Genomic DNA, 23517 nt, shown 5'->3' with positions numbered 1-23517 from the left:
GGGGGTGTTACAAAAACATTTTCATTCAAAAATCATCTAAAAAATCTGAGGTCACTTTAGATTAGGGGGGTGAAACACTCAGTTTCAGTCAATCTCATGTCAATCTTGAGTACATAGAGTAGTATTGCATCCTTCATATCTCCGAAAAGTCTTTAGTTTTTATTAGATTTAGAAAAGAAATATAGGCTGTACCGAGTCTTTCCGGAAAAAAACGAGCGCCTGGAGGCGTATCGTGTGGGCAGAGCTAAAGAATGACTAGCGCGCAGCTACTGCACGAGAGCTTCTGAAAGCTGACATCCTCAAGCGTGGAAAAGAAAACGTTACTCTAATAAACCATGGCTATCAATCAGATTCAACTAATACAGATATGATCCAGAATCAGATCCGGAGGCTGAAATAAATTGAACAGGAGAAACAGCAGCAGCAGGACGTCCGTCTCTGTGGTATGTACTGTATTTAGTGGCCTGTCAACATTTGTGTTTGTTTACTCGTGGTTTATGATGACATGATTCGGTTTATGGACTATTGTATGCGACTAAACCTTAGCAGTAGCAAGCAAAACAGTTTTGCACATCAGATAGTGTATAAAAAAACAATGGAGTAAGGTTAGCGCATTTGAATGAAGAAGCACACTTTGTGAGAACTTCCCTTAGCCTAGCTTTATGTTTGGGTGGTTTTACAATAAACAAACTGACAAATTAGTCAGCTAAACAAATGTATTTAAACACACACCATACATTGCATGCTCCATTGATAAATTAACTAACGTTATACACGATCGTGTTGTTTACTGATGTTTACTTACGCAAACGATAGCCAACAACAGACATTTGAAGCAGTTTTACTCACCGCCTGTTTCCAAAGCAGGACCGAACCTTTATCGCTGGGACCGCTCCGAAACACAATTCTTGTTGATTTGGTGAAGTCCTGTGACAGCAGAGACCGTGGAGATCCACTATTGCGACACGATTGAAGCGTGATGTTACGCTTCTCGTCATTTCTGCATTCAAATCGGTTCATATGCAGCGCTGCCTTCCCGGAATGCTGTGCGGGCGCATTAAAGTCGCTTGATGTCACTCATAGGAATAGAGTGGAGCGCGGCGCGACAGAAGTGTTCACGGACGAGTGGATCTGCACCTTGAGAGCAATGTTTATTGTATGGGTGGGCATTTCCTCTTTCGCCTCAGTCACGTGCGTGCGCACCCTTCCTGGAGAAGAACCCGTACGGCCCATACAAGGACCTTCCGCTCTGTCGACGTCAAGCGGACCCATACTCGAAAAAAACTCTCCGAAACTTGTGAGAAACCGGAAGGAGTATTTTTGACACAGAAATACTCCATCAAACGTCCAACTTAGTGTTTGAAACTTTATCTATGTTTAGGATGGGAATCCAAGTCTTTAACAGTGTAAAAAGCTCTGTATGCATGAAACAGCTCCCCCCCCCCCTTAAAAAGTTTGGCTGTAAAACTAAATAGAGAAGTGTTTTCTGGTCTCTTCTTGCTTAATCTGGCTCTCAGGACTCATGTCAGCACTTAGTCTGGATCTCAGAGAAGAGGAAGAGAGTTTGTCTTGTGACGCTAGAGTAATAGAAATCCTGCAGCTCTGTGCCATTCTTAACCATAATGCATTTGTTTGAAAGATATTTGTATATCTGGAAATACGACCTCAAGGGAGGAAGTCACGTTTTTTCCCTGATGATACAAGTACACTCTCAGAAAAAAAGGTACAGTTCTGTCACTGGGGCGGTACCCTAAGGTACAAAAGTGAAAAGGTACATTTTTCTGACAGTCTTGGAGATTGTGGCCTTTTATTAAATTATGCTGTATAATATAAGACTCAAAAAACTGCTCTTGTTTCACAAGATGTGTTAATGACACTTCCCTGCTGGTGTGTTAATTAGATTATTTAGATACTTAGGCCTGTGAGAGACATCTGTACCATCAGGTGTGTGTGCTGACTTCTGTGGTGAAATCTTGGTTACGGAAATAAAACAGCAACTAACTAAACAAAGACGTTTCCACAGAGAACTGAATGACGTCACAGACAGAAGCAAAACAGAACACACCAAGTTGCTGATGGATCCAGAATGTTCTGGATAGAGGCTGTCACATTGAAAGCATGTATGCAACCTCAAAGGGATAGTTCACCCAAAAATTCAAATCACCCCATGAATTACTCACCCTCAATCCATTTTAGGTGTATATCTGACTTTCTTGCAGACAAAAACAATCAGAGTTATATTAAAACATTTCCTGGCTAATCCAAGCTTTATAATGGCAGTGAATGGGAGCCCCAAATTTGAAGCCCAGAAAAGTACACCCATCCCTAATAAACATAATCCACACAGCTCCGGGGGGTTATTAAAGGCCTTCTAAAGCCAAGTGATGGGTTTTTGTAAGAAAAATGTCTATATTTAACACATTATTAAGTAAAATATCTAGCTTCCGTATTCAACTTATGAAAAAAAAAAATCATAATCACCTCAGATTGTATTCGTCTGAAACCAGGTGTATGTCATATACATCTAGGATGGCTTGAGGGTGAGTAAATCAGGGTAAAAAATATGAAAATAATTTTCATTTTTGGGTAAACTATCCCTATAAGGCCTTGCAAAAATGCTGAACTTTCTCTGTTTTTAACTGAATAACTCTCATGAATGGGAATAAGGAGTCACTACAAATAGACTTTAAGCTAGTGGCAATGACAGCTGGTGTGTGTTTTGAGTTGGGTTTTGGCTTTTTAACTGGAGTTCATCTCTTTGTCACAAATCATAATTCCTACACTGTGTAATAGTTCAGACTGTCACATCATTCAAACCTTATATAACAAAAATATATAGATAAAGAGAATGTGTGTCTTTTGAAAAAAGGATGTACGTTGTTTGGTAAAAGGAATTTTACATTGGCATTAAACTGAAACATTTAATATAAAAGTTATTAATAAATGCAAATACAAACAGGTTTTCATGATTTATGGGGACATTTCACATGATGATATTGTGAACAAATTGTATATTCTATCCCTAACCATCACAGAAAACCTTCAGCTTTTTTAGATACATAATTCTGCATTTATTCGCTGTTTTCCACATTGGGACCAAGGCTATTTAGAGCAAGAGGAAGAGCAAGTTATATATTTTGATCAGTGTTATTTTTATATCTTTTGGGGTATTATCTTCCACAATGATAAAAATAGAGCAAGAAGGAGAGAAAAACTATGAGTAAACCTGGAACAGCATAGAAACTGCTCTACCCTGTTTTCCTTTTTGCTGAGAAAAGTATTTCTCCTGTAGTTTCTATAATAGTTTCTGTTACATCATTGAAAATAGGCGAATTCTCTGAAAGATTTACAGATTTCACCTGAGGCAGGTACTGTTTGCACCTAGTGCGTAGGGAAAATAAAATACTTAAAACAACACAATGTATAATAATCATAAATAATGACCTAATAACATCAAAGTATATGCATTTACCTTATAAGCTAATATTAACCTAATTACCTCATGATGACGCAACTTAATATCTTAACAGAATAACAACTTAATACATCTAATAAACATGTTTTTGCACTGATTACAGTCACTGGTGAAGCCAGCGGATTTATACTGATTGACTTGGTGTTGAATATTTACTTTTCAAAACCATATGTGCAACCTGTTTCTGCTCTGAGAGATTATTCTGTGTGCTTCTTGGGAAATAAGTTTGTAAGTCATCTCTGACTGCAGGCCGTGCCCTGCCCAGTTTAGACAGAAGTTTATCTGTAAGTTTGTTCTTGCATTTATACTAGGCTTGCCATGGTAGACGGTAGGTACAAATGAAACTTCCCTGATACCTAACGGCACAAAGTTATCAATCTAGATCAGTCTATATTGGAATGACTGAACGCTTGTAATGACCAAAGGTTACTTCTAATGCAGTGTTATCAGTGTTATCAAATGCATCTCATTTTTGGAGTTTTGTTCTAATTTTTAGTTACTGGTAAAATAACGAATCAAGCTGTTTTTATTACAGCTATTGCACAATTAAAATGTCTCCTTGTGTGAAAAATAGGACAGTTTTCGTTAGCATTATCCACCGTTAGCATTATTTATATAGTATTAGTATTTATTATTATTTTAAATTATATCATTTATTTATATTTTTTTTATTTTTACATAAAATATTTGTATAACTTTTTTATGCAATAGACTTTTTTTACTTGATTGTTAATTCATGTTAGAGTGTCCAGAAGGACAATGTTAATCTAATTCTCCTCCCCTCTTTCTCGCTCTCTATCCCTCTCTCTCTCTCTCTCTCTCTCTCTCTCAGTCATGGCGAAAACGATGGTTTGTTTTGCGGAGGGGTCGGATGAGCGGGAATCCTGACGTTTTGGAATATTACCGTAGCAAGAGCTCCCGTAAACCAATCAGAACCATCGACCTGCAGGAGTGTGAGGTCACCATCGAGGCAGAGGTACGGCCCACTAAACGTCAGTACCAAAATCAGCACCTGTTTGTGGTCAAGACCACCACGCGCATCTTTTACCTGCTGGCCAAAACAGCAGAAGAGATGAACATCTGGGTACAGAACATTGGACAGATTTGTACGTTTGGAGGACTGAACAGACATGCAGGTGAGGAGTTTTATTATAAATGTGTAATTTTAGTTTTTAGGTCATGGAGAACTTGGTATGACTTGCTCACATTTGCCTTTTTGATGAATCACAGCTTCTGATTAAGTCCTGCTAGTTTTAGACTTGCTGTGGGCTGTCCGATAGGAGCACAGCAAATGATGACGCGTGTGAGAAAGAGAGGAGATATGTTGATACAAGCCTGTCTATTTAGTGTGAAACATTACATAAAAATCTCATTTGTTTTCCCTCATCACATTATCAAAATTACCTAAAGAATTTAAAATCTCACCAACCCCCAAACATTACACATTTTCATTACCATAAGGGTCCAGTCTATTATAAATTATAACAAAATACATTTTAGTATTCAATTAAATAAATAACTTCTGCTCACCAAGGCTGCATTTGTTTGATCAAAAATACAGTAAAACAGTAATATTTATTTTAAAATATTAAAATAATGTATTTCTATAATAGAAAAGCTGAATTTTTAGTATCATTACTCCAGACTTCAGTGTCGCTGGGGTGCATTTCTGTCACATGCCTGTCCTGTCTTGTGTGCACTTGTGGGTTTTGTTATGTTGAGCATGTGCTCGTGTCCCTGTCAGTTCCCTCCCCCTTGTTATCTGATTATTGGTTAATTTGCCCCACCTGTTCTCCCTCATTTTCTGCCTTGTTTGTTCCCTTTATAATCTCCTTGTGTTTGTCAGTCTGTGTTGGATCCTTGTGTAATGTCTGCGTCTTCCGTCCTCCGTCCTCCCCGTGATTCTGTTGGTTTGTTTAAGTTTATATGTTATTATTCTATTATGTGTTTTTCCCCCTCGTGGGTTTTGTTTTGAGTTTGTTTTATTTGTTATAAATAAATATATTATTTTCTGCACTTGAGTCCTCGCACCATTTTCCCTTGTCTGTGACGTGACAGAAGGATCCAACCATCTGAGGACTCAGCAGGACTTGTTTTTTTGTTGTTTGTTTTTCCCTTTTTTTTTCCCTCATGGAGTTTGGGAAGAGACTACGAGTGATGCGACACCTAAACTCGAAGTACATCCGGCAACAGGGGTCGGATGTACAAGAGTTTGCAGGACTGTTCCTCAAGGAGGTCGAACATTTTGGGCTCAACGAGGCAGAGTGGAAGGAGACTTTTAACCTCTGCCTCGACATGCCCCTCTCTCCAGGGGTGATGGACAGGATGGGGAGTCTGGGGTTCTGGGAATTTGTCTACTGCCTGGGCCCCAGTCCTTCCATGGTGCGTGTTCCGGCGGATCGTGCTCCGGTGGTCCCTGTGCCGGTGGATCGTGTTCCGGTGGTCCCTGCTCCGGTGGTCCCGAAACGGAGGAGGAGGAGAAAGGCTCCCTCCGTACCTGCTCCGGTGGTCCCGATTCCAGGGGTCCCAGTACCGGTGGATCGGATTCCGGTGGTCTCTTTGCCGGCGGAGGGTATTCCGGTGGTCCCTATGCTGGCGGATCGTATTCCTGTGGTCCCAGTACCGGCGGATCGTGCGCCGGTGGTCCCTGTGCCGGTGGATCATGTTCCGGTGGTCCCTGTGCCGGTGGATCGTGCTCCGGTGGTCCCTGTGCCGGTGGATCGTGCTCCGGTGGTCCCTGTGCCGGTGGATCGTGCTCCGGTGGTCCCTGTGCCGGTGGATCGTGTTCCGGTGGTCCCTGTGCCGGTGGATCGTGTTCCGGTGGTCCCTGTGCCGGTGGATCGTGTTCCGGTGGTCCCTGTGCCGGTGGATCGTGTTCCGGTGGTCCCTGTGCCGGTGGATCGTGTTCCGGTGGTCCCTGTGCCGGTGGATCGTGTTCCGGTGGTCCCGAGTCCGGAAACGGCCTGGAGGGCTGTGATGGGATGCTTTGTGGTGGCAGTCCTGCATGCGTGGAAGGAGCACAGGGCTTTATCCGAAGCCCCGGAGGCAGTTCCGGTGGTCCCAGTTCCGGTGGATCGTGTGCCGGTGGTCTCAGTTCCGGTGGATCGTGTTCCGGTGGTCCCTGTGCCGGTGGATCGTGTTCCGGTGGTCCCAGTTCCGGCAGATCATGTTCCGGTGGTCCCAATGCCAGCAGATCGTATTCCGGTGGTCCCAGTGCCGGTGGATACTGCTGGACTGGAGAAGTTTCCCCAACGCCCTGCCTGCGCCGCTGAGGCGCCCTGCTCTCCCTGCGCCGCTGAGGCGCCCTGCTCTCCCTGCGCCCCTGAGCAGTCCTGCTCTCCCTGCGCCGCTGAGGCGTCCTGCTCTCCGTGCGCCGCTGAGGCGTCCTGCTCTCCGTGCGCCGCTGAGGCGTCCTGCTCTCCGTGCGCCGCTGAGGCGTCCTGCTCTCCGTGCGCCGCTGAGGCGTCCTGCTCTCCGTGCGCCGCTGAGGCGTCCTGCTCTCACCGCGCCGCTGAGGCGTCCTGCTCTCACCGCGCCGCTAAAGCGTGCTGCTCTCACCGCGCCTCCCTGGCGCCCCCTGCACTCACCGCGCCTCTCTGGCGCCCTGCTCTCACCGCGCCTCCCTGGCGCCCTGCTCTACCCGCACTGCCCTGGCTGCCTGAACTCTATGGGCCGCCCCGGCCGCTTGAACTTGGTGGGCCTCCCTGGCCATTCGAACTTTGTGGGCCACCATGGCCTCCTGAACTTTTTGTTTTCCTCGTTCCTCCCTTGTTTACCCCTCCCTTGTCTGTACCTTCTTTGTCTGTCCCTCCCGTGCCCCCCTGGTCTGTCCCTCCCGTGCCCCCCTGGTCTGTCCCTCCCGTGCCCCCCTGGTCTGTCCCTCCCGTGCCCCCCTGGTCTGTCCCTCCCGTGCCCCCCTGGTCTGTCCCTCCCGTCCCTCCCTGGTCTGTCCCTCCCGTCCCTCCCGTCCCTCCCTGGTCTGTCCCTCCCGTCCCGCCCGGGTCTGTCCCTCCCGTCCCTAGTGGAGCGTCTGGTAGCCGCTCCTTAAGGAGGGGGTAATGTCACATGCCTGTCCTGTCTTGTGTGCACTTGTGGGTTTTGTTATGTTGAGCATGTGCTCGTGTCCCTGTCAGTTCCCTCCCCCTTGTTATCTGATTATTGGTTAATTTGCCCCACCTGTTCTCCCTCATTTTCTGCCTTGTTTGTTCCCTTTATAATCTCCTTGTGTTTGTCAGTCTGTGTTGGATCCTTGTGTAATGTCTGCGTCTTCCGTCCTCCGTCCTCCCCGTGATTCTGTTGGTTTGTTTAAGTTTATATGTTATTATTCTATTATGTGTTTTTCCCCCTCGTGGGTTTTGTTTTGAGTTTGTTTTATTTGTTATAAATAAATATATTATTTTCTGCACTTGAGTCCTCGCACCATTTTCCCTTGTCTGTGACGTGACAATTTCCCATACGATGACTACCATAGTACGTTGCTATGTTGAAAAAATTCTAGCTAGTCACAAATTTGTCATTCATCCACATTTGTTAATGATGTATTAACTTATTTTAATGAATTCGTCTGAGATATCAAACTTAATTTGATATTCATGCTATATTTTTTGCTAAAAATTACAGACATGGCACCTGAGGAGTAATTCTCATTTTTCTCAGTTATTTTGCTTTTTTTCCAGATTCAATCGTTGTCTCGTTTTAACGTACTAGAGCACGTACGCACATGCAAACTCTTCAAAACCGGCACTTTAAATCACTTGATAAACTAAAAGACGCAAATTAAATTTGTATGTTTTCGAAATAAAAGATATAGATCTTACTGAATGTCAGCTTGCTTATTTTGCTCAATGTAAGGATTTATTAAGTCCACATAGTATGCAAACAAGAAACTATGCTTCTAACCACAGGTCAAGAACTGTCATTCCAACCACACAACTTTGCAATGCTGTTTGCGAATGTTCGTTGGAACAGTTTCGGGAAACATCGACTTGTTAAACTATATTGGTAATTGACAGAACTTGTGACCATAGTTGGCTAACAATGTTTCTGGGAAACACGCCTGCCCCTAATTAATATAATTATTTCTGTCTCAGCAAGTGACAGCTGATACAATAAGATTAGCTGAGACAGTAACAAAGTGGACATGAAAATATATACATTTTATTCTAGCTAGGCTAAGTTGTAGAAAACAAAAGCACCTCATACCGTTACATTCTGTGTATGTGCGTGGGTTTAAGAGAAAGGAAAGTACTACATATGATCTAAAACAGGAAAAACCCGTGTACATAATAAGCCTCCTAAAAATAACCCTTTCACCACATCAGATCCCTCCATTAACCTAAAGATTCACATTCCTCTAACTGCAGTTTTCAAATGAATAAACCTAGTCTGGAAAATAATTAGCCACAGCATTTTTCTCTAGAGAGAGAGAGATGCAGGCGGAATCCGTGAGAGAACGACGCTGTAATATAGGCGAGGTCTTATTTTAATATTCTGTTCCATTCCTCCATCTCTCTCTTCCTCTCTTTTGAATAGTCTGCAGAGCAACAGCTGCGTCACAGAGGAACATTCAGACACACACACGTCTGTCATAACGTAGACAGCTCACAAGTATGTGTCATCCCATGTCTTTAACTAATAGCAAACAGTTAGCGTTACAATCTGTGTCCACAGCACATATGACTGCTATTAAAGCAAGAAAATTGTTTTTTATTAAAGCTGACACAATAATTAGTGTAAGACACAGGGAGAATGTTAGCAGTTAGCATATACCAAACACATAGTGAGAGAAACAGCAAGTTACACATTACTTGGAAAGATAACAAACCAATGAGTGATACAGAAGCCATGAGGTTTTCAGAGACACACACGCACTTGGTTACTGTTAATACACAACACACTGGATAGTTGGACACACCTCTAAACTGGTAAAGGCCGATTGTGAAAGATAAAGCTAGTATATACAGAACAACATGCACGTCTATGCCCTTTTCTCTACACTCATGCACAGATAAAAAAAAGGCTTTATTCGTTTCTTTCTTTATGTGGTTTATGTCTCAGATGAAGGCCAGAGGTGACTATCAGACATGTTGTTGAAACAGCGAGTGTAATTTTGGAGAAACAATGTCTTAGTTGCTGCTTAGCCGCTAACCTCATTACAAACCCCAGCAGGACTCCAGCCATGACCTGGAACTGGAACTTTTTATTTACAGACAGACTTTTGCAATGAGGCAGACAGACAGACAGCGGGGTGAGAGAAGAACAGATCAGAGACTGTATAGGCACACCTGGATGACCGCAGTTTCAGATCCTGCTTTAGGCCGTGTGTCAAGACACTTAGAACACACGCTGGGGTCCTGTTAAACCAAGGGTTCAGTGAACTTTTGTAAACTCAAATGTTGATCTCTGCCAGAACCACGTGGTTATGTCTCTTCTTTGACTCTAAACTGTCACCATGCTTACTGTATACAGTATGTACTCTCTGTCACCATAACAACTTCTCAATTTCTTTCATTCTGTCCTGCCGCACCATGACAACTGCTCACTGTAGGTGTTTCTCAATGTCAAGGATGCTTCCTTGGAAGGACTGATCTTTCAAAGTCACTTCCTTCAGAGGCTAGGCGAGGCTCCTCTTTAGCATTCGGAGAACACATAAATGGAACAGGCTAGCAAGTGCACATCATTGTGTCATTACGTCAGTGAAAAGGTCCGTTGGCCATCAATAACGTTGTGTGTAACGTTATTTGTATTTTTTTAATATCAATACAGTAGTAATTTGTACCGGTATTTAAACGTTAAACTTTACTTATATTTACTACGGTTATAACAAATGTTTGGTAACGTAAATAAAAGCATTGTGGCAAGCAGCGAGGTGCGGGACCGTGAGAGCGGGCCGGTGGAGTGATAATGAGCGGCAGCTGATCACCGCCACACCGCTCTCGGCTCACGGCAGTGACGGGAGTATAATTGGAGGAGCATGGAAGACGAGAGAGGACTAGGCCTGGACTTTATCTTATGGTTTGTTTATGTTTTATTATGTGTGTGCGGGCAGTCGCCCGTGAGGGGGCTATTATAAAGTTGTTGAACGTTTGCCGGTTCCCGCCCCGTTCACGCTCCGAGTCCGACTCCGGGAACGTCTGATAGCAAAACTGCGCGCATAGGATTGTGGGTGATTTGAGAACGCGAAGTGCGCGAAGGCTACTCATATGCATCCTTTCCTGTATATGACATATTTTTCGAACGAAGGACTCAGTCCTTGGTTGAATTCCGAGGATCCTCGACATTGGAACAGTCCTTTGTCGGATGTCGATTACGTAGCATCCTTAGAATTCTGGCTTCCGAGGATCCTTCCTTGACATTAAGAAACGCCTTGTATCTCTACTCTACTCTGTCCCATCACCATGACAACTGCTCATTGTGTCCCCACTGTCCCTTTGACCCATCACCATGACAACCACTCATTGTGTCCCCACTGTCCCTTTGACCATCACCATGACAACCGCTCATTGTGTCCCCACTGTCCCTTTGACCATCACCGTGACAACTGCTCATTGTCTCCACTGTCCCTCTGACCCATCACCATGACAACAGCTCATTGTATCTCTACTCTTACTCTGGTCCATCACCATGACAACCGCTCATTGTGTCTCCACTGTCCCTTTGACCCATCACCATGACAACAGCTCATTGTGTCTCCACTGTCAATTTGACCCATCCCCATGACAAGAGCTCATTGTATCTCTACTCTTACTGTGTCTCATCACCATGACAACAGCTCATTGTATCTCTACTCTTACTCTGTCTCATCACCATGACAGCCGCTCATTGTGTCCCCACTGTCCCTTTGACCCATCACCATGCCAACCGCTCATTGTATCTCTACTCTTACTCTGTCTCATCATCATGACAACCGCTCATTGTGTCCCCACTGTCCCTTTGACCCATCACCATGACTACCGCTCATTGTATCTCTACTCTTACTCTGGTCCATCACCATGACAACCGCTCATTGCGTCTCCACTGTCCCTTTGACCCATCACCATGACAACTGCTCCACTGTCCCTTTTACCCATCACCATGACAACTGCTCATTGTCTCCACTGTCCCTTTGACCCATCACCAGGACAACAGCTCAGTCTCCACTGTCCCCTTGATCCATTACCATGACAACTGCTCATTGTCTCCACTGTCCCTTTGACCTTAGCACCATGACAACCGCTCATTGTATCTCTACTCTTACTCTGTCTCATCATCATGACAACCGCTCATTGTATCTCTACTCTTACTCTGTCTCATCACCATGCCAACCGCTCATTGTAACTCTACTCTTACTCTGTCTCATCATCATGACAACCGCTCATTGTGTCCCCACTGTCCCTTTGACCCATCACCATGAGTACCGCTCATTGTATCTCTACTCTTACTCTGTCTCATCACCATGACAACCGCTCATTGTATCTCTACTCTTACTCTGTCTCATCACCATGACAACCGCTCATTGTATCTCTACTCTTACTCTGTCTCATCATCATGACAACCGCTCATTGTGTCCCCACTGTCCCTTTGACCCATCACCATGACAACCGCTCATTGTATCTCTACTCTTACTCTGTCTCATCATCATGACAACTGCTCATTGTGTCCCCACTGTCCCTTTGACCCATCACCATAACTACCGCTCATTGTATTTCTACTCTTACTCTGTCCCATCACCATGAAAACCGCTCATTGTATTTCTACTCTTACTCTGGTCCATCACCATGAAAACCGCTCATTGTATTTCTACTATTACTCTGGTCCATCACCATGAAAACCGCTCATTGTGTCTCCACTGTCCCTTTGACCCATCACCATGACAACCGTTCATTGAGTCTCCACTGTCCCTTTGACCCATCACCATGACAACTGCTCATTGTCTCCACTGTCCCTTTGACCCAATACCAGGACAACAGCTCAGTCTCCACTGTCCCCTTGATCCATTACCATGACAACTGCTCATTGTCTCCACTGTCCCTTTGACCTTAGCACCATGACAACCGCTCATTGTGTCTCCACACTCCCTCTGACCCATCACCATGACAACAGCTCATTGTATAGTGCAACAGGGCCCGTCCTCTTTTTCAGCAGTTGATTCTGTATTTTTTTCTATTAATCTCTCCCATAGGAATAAAAAAAAAAAAGTTTTTTGTCAAAGCTATCAACCAGGCCAAACAGCTACAAGGTGATACATATTTCTTTCTTTTTATCAGACAAAAAGACGGTTTTATTGAGGAAAATAACTACAAACTCATGAAACTGCAAACATTCAAATTAAAACTGATGTCAAAATATAAACCTATTCATTTTAAAATGTTGATTATATCTACATAAACCATTTACTTTAAAATGATTGCAAAATATGCATATATATTGAAATATTTAAGGTGCTTCATAGGAGTGGGCAGAGCCAACAATATTAAGCTCATTTGAGATGCGCCTCGCCTTGCCTGAAGTTTAGATGAGAGAGTAGGCGGCTGCAGTGAAGGGAGGAGTGAAATAAGTGAAGCCTAGATAGACAGTTTTCACGTCTCACAGTGGATCGGACACCTACAAGATCAAAGGTGGAGATTGCATGATTCACACTCATGTGCTGTGTTAATAAATATGAAGTCCTGTTACTTTTATATGAAAATAACTAAAACTAACAAGACACTCAAAGTACTCAAAAACATATTTATCTGTCATTTAATTGTATTTAATTTTTTAAATGCTAACACAACCCATCACATAACCCATAGAGAGATGACACTGTCAGAGAGTTTGGGAATATTACACATCATTTATACACATAAAGCATGATACATCAGAGTTGTTCTTCCTCTTCTTCGTATTTTGCTTGTTTCGACTCTGATTACTAGAATTTTCTGTACAGCGTCTTGGGTAATGTAGTTTGTCACCACAAATTCTGCTTTTAAAGAAGATTATTTTAAAACTATGTTAAAATAAAGTTGGCTCAAGGCTTCGACAGAAGCAGATACCATTGATTAATAACCTTATCGCTCACAGTAGGGCTGTCTAAAAGGTTTCCAAGTTATCATTAAAAATCTATTTCCCTATGGAGAAAATGAATGGAGTTTTTACTTCCAGAACTCGGCTGGTGCACTCTATTTCTATTCTCTGACCCCATCACCAAGACTACTACTTATTGTATCTGACCCCATCACCATGACAACTGCTCACAACTGCTCTGTTCTCCCGAATCCCTTTACCATAGCAACCTTGGACTGCAGGTGTAAAGCAGCTCTCTCTCTCTCTCTCTCTCTCTCTCTCTCTCTCTCTCTCTCTCTCTCTCTCTCTCTCTCTCTCTCTCTCTCTCTCTTTCTATATATATATATATATATGTTTACAGTAAATATAAGATAGCAAAAAATAATACAGCCAACACGCCTGGTGTCTCTCAGATTTCTTTTCTGAGTCATTGTCAGTTATTCAAGTGTGTTGAATACCCAATAGTAGGCTCTGCCAAAGAAGCAATGTTTACGTGAGCCCACACAATCCCCCTCAGATTAGCATGCTAGCTGCAACGTGATCAAAAGCCGGTTATCTACAACTGTTTACCCGCAACGTTACTCACAATGCCTTTCAAGCACCAGCAGGTTGAGTGTGATATCAGACGTATAAACACTGAGTCATCACTGGACACCCCTGTTTATGGGCAATTAAAATGATTAGGATAATCTCAAACTGCCCATTTAATTAACCTGCTCAACAGTAATTCCCAAAATGAGAGCTGTGTCACTCCGATTCATACAGTCAATCTCACGCAGAAAATCACCATGATGGAAGCGGCACAAAACATTCCACGATGACCTTTATCTGCATTATTTCAACTCAGTTCCCCCTTGCAAAAACATTTTTGCTTACTATTAAGAAGAACGATTACACCCCAAAAATCCACCGTGAACATGTCATGTCATGTGTTTTCAGTGTGTGTAACAGGCGTGAGCCTCACGTGTTCATCTGTGGGGTTAGAAATATCTGTCCACTGCTAACGTAATGTCGAGTCTAAACAGGAAGAGAAAAAGAGATGTTTGTGGGTTGTGGTGCGTGGGGGGCTGGAAGGGGCTGATTTGGTCTGCCACCTTCTGGTAATTAAAAGTAAAGCTACTTCAGAAATGAAATGTGTTATATGTGTGTCATTTTTATAATAATCTAAAATAAATCCGTGTATCAAAGACAATCTATGTATTTTTCTCTCACTCTTTCTTTTTTGACAGAATCAATGGACAGTCTAAATCGCACACCCTCTTCCCAGCAGCCATCTCCAGCACTCTCTCCTCGTGTTTCTCTTGTAACCAATCAGGACACAGTTACCATCGACAGCCATGCTGTCCTAGACCGGCCTAGCGAATCAGAGATCAGCCCTCCGCTTGACTACCTCTTCCTATCTCAGTGTGAAACCGGGACAAAGAGCATCGACAGGCAAGGCCCACCTCACTTCATAGGATCACACACTGCAAAAATAATAATTACATGTTCATCTCAATACAGACTTGAGATTCATTCCATGTAGCACCAGACTATCGGCTTTAGTCTGACTGAGAGAGAATAAACGAGGAAAGAAAATCTCTCACGATTTTCGCTTCAGTGAAATCTTTTGATCTTGGTCACTGCAGCATAACACACTGTGATTAGATTCAAATAAAATCTGCTGGGACCTGCATGCAAAGTAAAGGACTTCATGGTTTTATAAGAACGCATAATGATTTTTGTAATGCTGCTTTGTTTTGACTACTGAGGCATCATTATGGAGGGGTTCAGCAGGTTTCTCAGAGCTACATTACTGTTTAAAAGTTTGGGGTCGGTAAGATTTTTGATTTTTTTTTAAAGATATCTCCTATGCTCGCGAAGGCTGCATTTTTTTGATCACAAATATATTAAAAATAGTAATATTGGAAATAGTATTACAATTTAAAATAACATCTTTCTTTTCAGTACCCATTACTTCTTCTGTATCACATGATTATAATTATAAACATTTTACCATCCCTTGTGATCACTTTAATCATTGCTTAATTAAAGTGAGGTAACACTTTAGATTAGGGAGGAACACATATTCACTATTAACTAGGAGATTTCCCTCAATAAACTCCTAATTACTGCTTTTTGATAGATCAGTCAGGACCGATTCTGAGAATAACACATTTATTGACAGTTCTTTGGATTTGGTGAAAGCCTTTGAGGATTTTCTCATAATATAGGCCTACATTGCACATTACCACATTTTTCAATGATTCCCAAACGACCCCGACGGATATCAGTCTCTCTAAATCCCTCCTCTCTGTGAGCTACTCTGCTCTGATTGGCCAGATGGCCCAGTGTGTTTTCATTGGTCCATTACCATAACTGTACTTCAGCTCCACCCGGAGGCTTCCGCAGTCCTCACAAGATTGTACACACGATTTTACCCTCTCAATCTAAGTGAGAGTCCAATGATGAAACATTGGTAGAACCTCCATCGCAAGAACAACTTGAGCAGGACGTTTCTTGGTGATATGATCTTGCTCTATCTTTTATCTTTACTCAAAGTAGTAAGAACGACAGACAATCTCCATTAATAGTTTTTTGTTAATAATGGCCCACAGCTAGAGTAATCATGACCCATCTTTCCAGAAAACGTGTTTTGCGAATTCTGTGTTGAACTCTGAGATTTGAGAAGCAGTCGTCAGTAAAGTGACGTTTGAGGGCTGGTCAAGTTGTCCGCGGGCGGACAACGTACAACATAGGCGGTAGGGCTGAACGATATGGACAAAATTTCATATCTCGATTTTCATGCCAGATATCTCGATATCGATACAATATGATATGACTACGTGTTCGGTGAAAACCAAGCATTTCTCAGAAAAATTAAAAGATTTAAGCCTACATTTCAAAAATGTGTGTCAGAAAATTTATTGTTTTTAAGCCTTTTGCATGTACGATCATACAGGTGTAATCAGTCTAGGCTGGTCCCTGGAGCGAATGATCAAGTGCATCACGATCAACTGCTAAATACAAATGTTGAATTTAGCCAGAGAACGGTGCGCTCAGAGCTGTCATGTTTATTTTAGGTTTCAAACATAAATTCACATAAGTACTAAAAAAAACACACTGTTTATAAAATACACACTGATGTCTATGGAAGAGGTAATAATAATCCTTTCCATTATAATTCGACACGTTTTATTCAGTTATATCAGATACACTGTGTAACTTCAATGTATTTTATTCCCCGTTCACCAGGCACTTACTTTTAAGTATTTTGGGAGAAATGGATGAATTCACATGTTGTTAACATAGAGGTTGTAAATCCAAGAGGTCCGATTCTCTGAACTGAGTCTGCGGCACAAACTAACACGGCGGCGCCCATACAGCTCAACTAACGCGATCGTTATAAAGGTGTTTAAACAACAATATACTTCCACTTGCATGTATTTGACAATCGCAATATCAGATATTTCATGCCATTTCTAACACATTTTTGAATATTCTGAATAAAAAAGGAAAAATGACATAAAAGCAGATAATCATTCATTCAGTGCTGTTGCTACTGCGGTGTGTCAGTAATGTCAGCAATAACGCGTCACCATGGAAATGCCCCCCCCCCCCCCCCCACAATATAGTTCCCACGTCCCTGGTAGTGTGTGCACGCCGGCTTTAGCGGTGTATTCAAGGGCACTCGTAAAACTGATGTTTGTTGTGACTGCCAGAGTTGTATGCAGGGCGAGCGCGGAGAGGGGAAATCTATATCGTTGCTTTTTTCGATAGTAATATCTTGAAAGTTCATATCTAGATATAGATACGATAACGATATATTGTTCAGCCCTAATAGACGGGCATTATGCAAATGTCTTTTCTAGTGACGTATAAAGTCACACAGTGAGATTTCAAATACAAACGACTCGTATGGGCAGCTCAGAGTTGATTCTTTTGGGAGACTATTTATTTATTATGTACTTTCAACTTTACAACTTTGCAGAACGTTTAAAGTCACCGACAGCTATATTACACACTGCATGGAAGAATATTCGAAAAAATGATAAGAAGGGTACTTTAAGGTACACATCTTCCAGCCTGAAGCAATAATTCAATATTTCAGATATCCCAGATACAACAAAGCCGGTCAATGTAATTTCGTAAACAGAAATCCGAATGCTCTATTATGAAGATTCTAGGAGGGAAAAGGGGTGAAGGTGGGTTGAAATTTCTATGTATTTGATTATGTATTTGAATGGGTTTTAAATGTATCGTAGTTGATTGTATTAGGCTGATATTGTAAGTGTTGTGCCTGAACTACGCTTAAATTCCATTAAGCTCTATTACATAAGATAGTAGTTGCAGTTTTTATGTTTAGGTATGGTGTAGGGTTAAGAGATGGTGAATAATGGTCATGAAGAATAAGGCATTAATATGTGTAATAAGTACTGATAATCAGTAGCCTGACAAGCCAGACCCACGTCAAGATTGTCTTTCAAAGACCCTCTGCACACAATAGGATAGTGCTGCAACCAACCAAAGCTAAGAAGAAGTTGAAGTTGATCTTCCTTTTTTAAGAATGACTTCAGTGCTTTAGTTCTTTTCTCAAAGAAAAGCTTAAAGGGATAGTTCACTTTAAAATGAATTTTTTTTGAAGAATGTCAGTAACCAAACAGTTACATGGAGCCATTGACTTCCATAGATTTTTTTTTTCCTACTATGGAAGTCAATGGCTCCAGGTAACTGTTTGGTTACTGACATTCTTCAAAAAATCTTCCCTTGTGTTCAGCTGAAGAAAGAAATTCATGCAGGTTTGAAACAACTTGAGGGTGAGTAAAGGATGACAGATTTTTCATTTTAAAGTGAACTATCCCTTTAAATCCAAGTTTTCCAGAGTCGCAGCCAAAGCTGATTCGAAAGACCGCCATTCACCAGCTTCTTTGTTTTCAAGTAGCACGTTGAACCGTCTCTGCCGTCATTATGTTAAGCCCGGCCACCAACTCTATACACGATGTGATTGGCCTGACCAGAGTTTGGTTTATCCAGCTCGAAAGCGAATGGAGAGTTGCTAGACTGCCACTGGGGTGCGTCTAGATTTCTAGGCTAGATAATCAGCCAGTATGCTAGAAACATGCATGCAAATAAGTAACTACTTAATAGTGAATGTGTTCCCTATTCTAAAGTAATTTCTTCAACAACAAAAAAAGAAAGAAAGAAACTGATGCAAAACTTGAACTGTTGTGTATATGTTCCAGGAAAGTTGTTTTCAAAGTTATTAATTAACATTAACATCCATTGGAAAATTGGAAACGATAGTGTCTCTGATCTTAATTCATTTTCTTTTGTAATAACACACACAGCTGAATAGGACCAGGAAAGTAAAGTACTTATTATCTGATTATAAAAAGTAAATAGGTTAATCTTATTTCATTTTGACTTATGACTTATATGAGACAACTTTTATAATGTAAACCAGATTTGAGTGGCTCAGACACTTATGTTCAAACTTATTTAATGTGACACTTTTTCCCTTAAAGGGTTAGTTCACCCAAAAATGAAATTTCTTTCATTAATGACTCACCCCAATATCGTTCCACACCCGTAAGACCTCCGTTCATCGTCGGAACACAGTTTAAGATATTTTAGATTTAGTCCGAGGGCTTTCTGTCCTTTGAATGTACGTGTAAGCCCACTTGCTGTCCACGTCCAGAAGGTAATGAAAACATCATCAAAGTTGGTCCAAAAATAACAAAAAATACAAATTTATTCAGCATTGTCTTCTCTTCCGTGTTCCTCAAATAAAGAATCTAATGATCATGATTCAAGATTCGAATCGCGTATCAAACTGGCAAACTGCTGAAATCACGTGACATTTGCGATATGAATCACGAATCAATCTGCTGATTCGCGACCATTTGATTCTTTATTTGAGGTTTGAAAACAAACGCGGAAGAGAAGACAATGCTGAATAAAGTCGTTTTTTTTGGGGGGGGGGACCAAAATGTATTGTTGACGCTTCAAAAGAGTCTAACTAACCAACTGATGTCACATATGGACTACTTTGAGGATGTTTTTATAACCTTCTGGACGTGGACAGCAAGTGGGCATACACTTACATTCAAAGGACAGAAAGCCCTCGGACTAAATCTAAAATATCTTAAACTGTGTTCCGAGGATGAACGGAGGTCTTACGGGTGTGGAACGACATTGGGGTGAGTCATTAATTAAAGAAATTTCATTTTTGGTTGAACTTACCCTTTAAGGCTTTACATGTAAAAACATTTTTTTTAAATGTATTAGATTAAAATGTATGTATTTATCATTTCTGAATGAGCACTCATTCAGCAGAGAATGCCTGTGTAAAAATAGTTTAATTATTACACAACACACCACAGATTTTCCATATGCTTTTGCTGAAGAGTCTTTTTTTCATTTCAACGTTGTTGAGTTTCAATAACATTATTTATTTGACTAAACCGAAAAACAATGTATGCCTATTTCTTATGCGTTTTTCCTTCCCTATAGGTGTGACAGCATCTCTAACTCCGAACGCTCCTTTGAACAGAGCTCGTCTGAGTACACAGAGGACGTGTTTAGCCCCACCCCACGCATTGACTCGTCCCCCTCCCCTTTCCTTTTGGCTGGGGTGTCCGAGCCCCCGTTCAGCGCCTCCTGTGGTCCCCTCTCTCTCTCCTCATCTATTTCGTCCAGCCTCTCATCGCCCATATCTCTACGCCGCCCACCGGACATATTCCGATTCGACCGACCCTTCTGTGTGACATTGGACCCACAGACTCCTCCTCCACTCCCACCCAAACCCACACACCTGTCCGATCACCAGAGTAATGAAGATACCGGCCGCAATCAGACGCATCCTGCTCTCCTCCCTCGCAGGACGTCACTTTCAGGAATAGACCACTTTAGAAGAGGTGAACATACACACAAATACACACAACAAATATCAATGAACTCCCCCATCCCTTCCCCATAGCCCTTTTTTCTCTTCAAAACATATCCCAACAAAAGTACTATACATTTTATCATTACTGTCTTTTTTCAGGAGATTTTGACAATGCTGGAAGAAACTGGAACAAGCGTCTAAGCCTCAACCTGGTAAAGAAATATTCAAATACGACATAGTCAAATGAGTCTGGAGAAAGTTAAACATACAGAGTAAATAAGCATCAATTTGAATATTCACTGCCAGAAACCAGATGTATCATAGTGTGTCTCTCTCTGTGCCTCGGCTGTTTCTAGCCGATATTTCTCAATACCACAGTTACTGAAAACCACTGTGAGGATTCATATGTGCCCATGGCCTCCCCACCAATCAGCTGCTCTAATGTCACTTCAGACGGCTACATACCCATGAGCCCCTCCACCCTGCCTGTCTCCCTACTGACCAACGGCAAAACAGAGCTGCCCTCGCCTTCGAATCCCGACCTTGAGCCTCCTCCAGTCGACCGCAACCTTAAACCAAAAAGACGGGGTAAATGTTTTCGGGTTAAAAATGTAGTAAAAGTTGACCAGTATCATTCGCGATCAAAATACATGGTATTATAAAAACATTAAATGTTTTATGATGGTTGAATTCCATATTGTGACTTGTAGCCTTTAGACTGAATGATTTACAGTAAATAGGAAATAAGATGTGCATGCCCTAAAATAGCATGTGCACCATTCCCAGAATACAATGTCCTTGTTCAATATATATACACTACATGGACAAACATGAGGAAACTTGATTTTAAAGGAAGTGTATATAAGATTGTGGCCAAAACTGGTACTGCAATCACTATCCCCTCTCCCCCTCCCCCTGACTCGAGGTTGCCAGATAGGCTGCAGGATCCAGCAGGAACGTTTGTAACAGCTGTGGTAACTCGAGCAGATCTGGCAACCCCGATGCCAAAACACTACTGACTTTGTGATTGGTCGATAGAGGGAAGGTAGAGCTTCAAGTCAAAACACAACATATTAACATCAACATCAGTTGAGGGCTGCAACAATAACTTTTAAATGACAATATCCTGGCCGGACTACTGTTGTCAGTGATATAAGTGAAATATGATTTCTTAATGTCTAGTGACATATCAGGGCCATTTTTATGATTAATTGAAATACATTTCTTACATACATTCCTTTAATTTACATGTATGTTTGGCTATGTAAGATACTTCTATTCCTAACACATTTTACCACATGCTTAAAAAATTGTTTCAATAAATGACTAATCATCTAGTTAAAAACAGGATGTGATGCTATTTCAGAATCCCTTTTCTTTTAAACTTGCTACATGAAAAATAACGTTTAACAGAAATGTCATACAATAACCCTCGAGTCATATAATGTTTCCCTTAAAACCCTTCCATGTGCAGTGGAAAGCTCCATTTTCCATCCTTTTTAAGGATGTATTTGTAAGGACTAATTATGTAGCCCCTAAAGGTACATGTTGAAAGAAACAAATATTAGAAGTGAAGTAAAATTATTTGTCAATTTTTTCGTTCACTGCAAAGAACATAAAGGTTTCTTAGACATTTGCAAGAGAACGCAAAAGCATTTTGCCTCATTTTCCCATGTCCCTTTAGGGGCTCTGTATATTTTACTAAATAGAATGATATACACTCTTAAAAAATAAAGGTTCTAAAATGGTTCTTTGGCAGGGTGTATGGTTCCATGAAGAACCTTTAATATCCAAAAAACCTTTCCATTGTGCAAAAGGATTTTAAATGGACTATAAAATGGTTAGAAAAAAATTGTTCCTTGAAGAACCTTTCACAAAAAGGTTCTTCGGGGAACCAAAAACAATTATTCTGTGACATCACTGTGAAACTTCATTTTTGGTTCTTCCTGGCACCTTTATTTTTAAGGGTGTAGTGTGTTGCGTTAGCGTTCATGAAGCAATTGCATTGACTGGAATATCACTTCTTCAGTTAAAGGCTTAGTTTACCCAAAAATGAAATTTATGTCATTAATGACTCCACGTTCCACACCCGTAAGACCTCCGTTCATCTTCTGAACACAGCTTAAGATATTTTATATTTAGTCCAACAGCGTATCTAAGTGTATGCACACTATACTGTCCATGTCCAGAAAAGGAATAAAAACATCATCAAAGTAGTCCATATGTGACATCAGTTAGTTAGTTAGAATCTCTTGAAGCTTCGAAAATACATTTTGGTCCAAAAATGACAAAAACTACGACTTTATTCAGCATTGTCTTCTCTTTCGCATTTGTTTTCAAACCTCAAATAAAGATTTAAACACTCATGAATCAGCGGATTGATTCATGATTTGGATCGCAATGTCACGTGATTTCAGCAGTTTGACACGCGATCCAAATCATGAATCAATCCGCTGATTCATGGCCGTTTGAAGCCTTATTTGAGGTGTATACTCAAGGTGTGGAACGACTTTGCAGTGATTCATTAATGAAAGAAATTTAATTTTTGGGTGAACTAACCCTTTAAGTAATTAAAATGTTACCCCGATTTAAATTTTCATTAGTGCTGTCAATCGCAAAAACAAAAAAAATCTGTAATTTATCATGATTAAAATCATTGTCATTTTTAATATTTTTATATTGTAATAATTTTACAGTTACTCTCCAATTTAATGTAGGCACAACTTAAAGAGGGTATTTTAAATATTTATTATGAATGAAGGCCAGTATCACCAGTATTTAATTTAAGTGAACTTAAAACGATCTTCACATAAACCCATTATACTAAATGTCATGTGGCCTTCCTGCCTGTTAAACGTTAGACATATACAGACATTTAATAAAGATATCAAACAACTTTCTTCACTGCATACATTTTTAATTAAATATGGATTAATCCTTATTCAAGCTGCAATTTTCTCTGTTACCTTTGTTCTTCGATTAACATTAATGACAGACATCACAGCAACTGGTTTATTAGGCTGCTGTAACTTGACGCAGATTTGACGCTCCGTCATGCATCTAATTTTCTCACAACTCTTTACGTTCATTTAGGATGTTATTTAACTCGTTTAATACTGCTCTTATGAGAATACTTGACAAAAGGGGCATT

The 23517-nt window shown here is 41.3% G+C and overlaps 1 protein-coding gene across 3 annotated transcripts in view; it reads left to right on the top strand.

Annotated features, from left to right (window-relative positions):
• Window positions 1–23517, top strand: part of gab3 (GRB2 associated binding protein 3) — a 40446-nt gene that overhangs the window by 9172 nt on the left and 7757 nt on the right. For all 3 annotated transcript variants that reach the window (XM_067439225.1, XM_067439224.1, XM_067439226.1), the window contains exons 2-6: window positions 4308–4611; window positions 14728–14932; window positions 19991–20394; window positions 20526–20578; window positions 20723–20954. In XM_067439225.1, the coding sequence (XP_067295326.1) occupies window positions 4308–4611; window positions 14728–14932; window positions 19991–20394; window positions 20526–20578; window positions 20723–20954 (1198 nt within the window). The remainder of the gene's footprint in view (window positions 1–4307; window positions 4612–14727; window positions 14933–19990; window positions 20395–20525; window positions 20579–20722; window positions 20955–23517) is intronic.

The sequence above is a fragment of the Pseudorasbora parva genome, chromosome 3 (assembly GCF_024679245.1).
Source record: "Pseudorasbora parva isolate DD20220531a chromosome 3, ASM2467924v1, whole genome shotgun sequence".
Taxonomy (NCBI): Eukaryota; Metazoa; Chordata; class Actinopteri; order Cypriniformes; family Gobionidae; genus Pseudorasbora; species Pseudorasbora parva.
The sequence above is the reverse complement of the archived record's forward strand: the minus strand, read 5'-3'. Positions and strand labels throughout refer to the sequence as shown.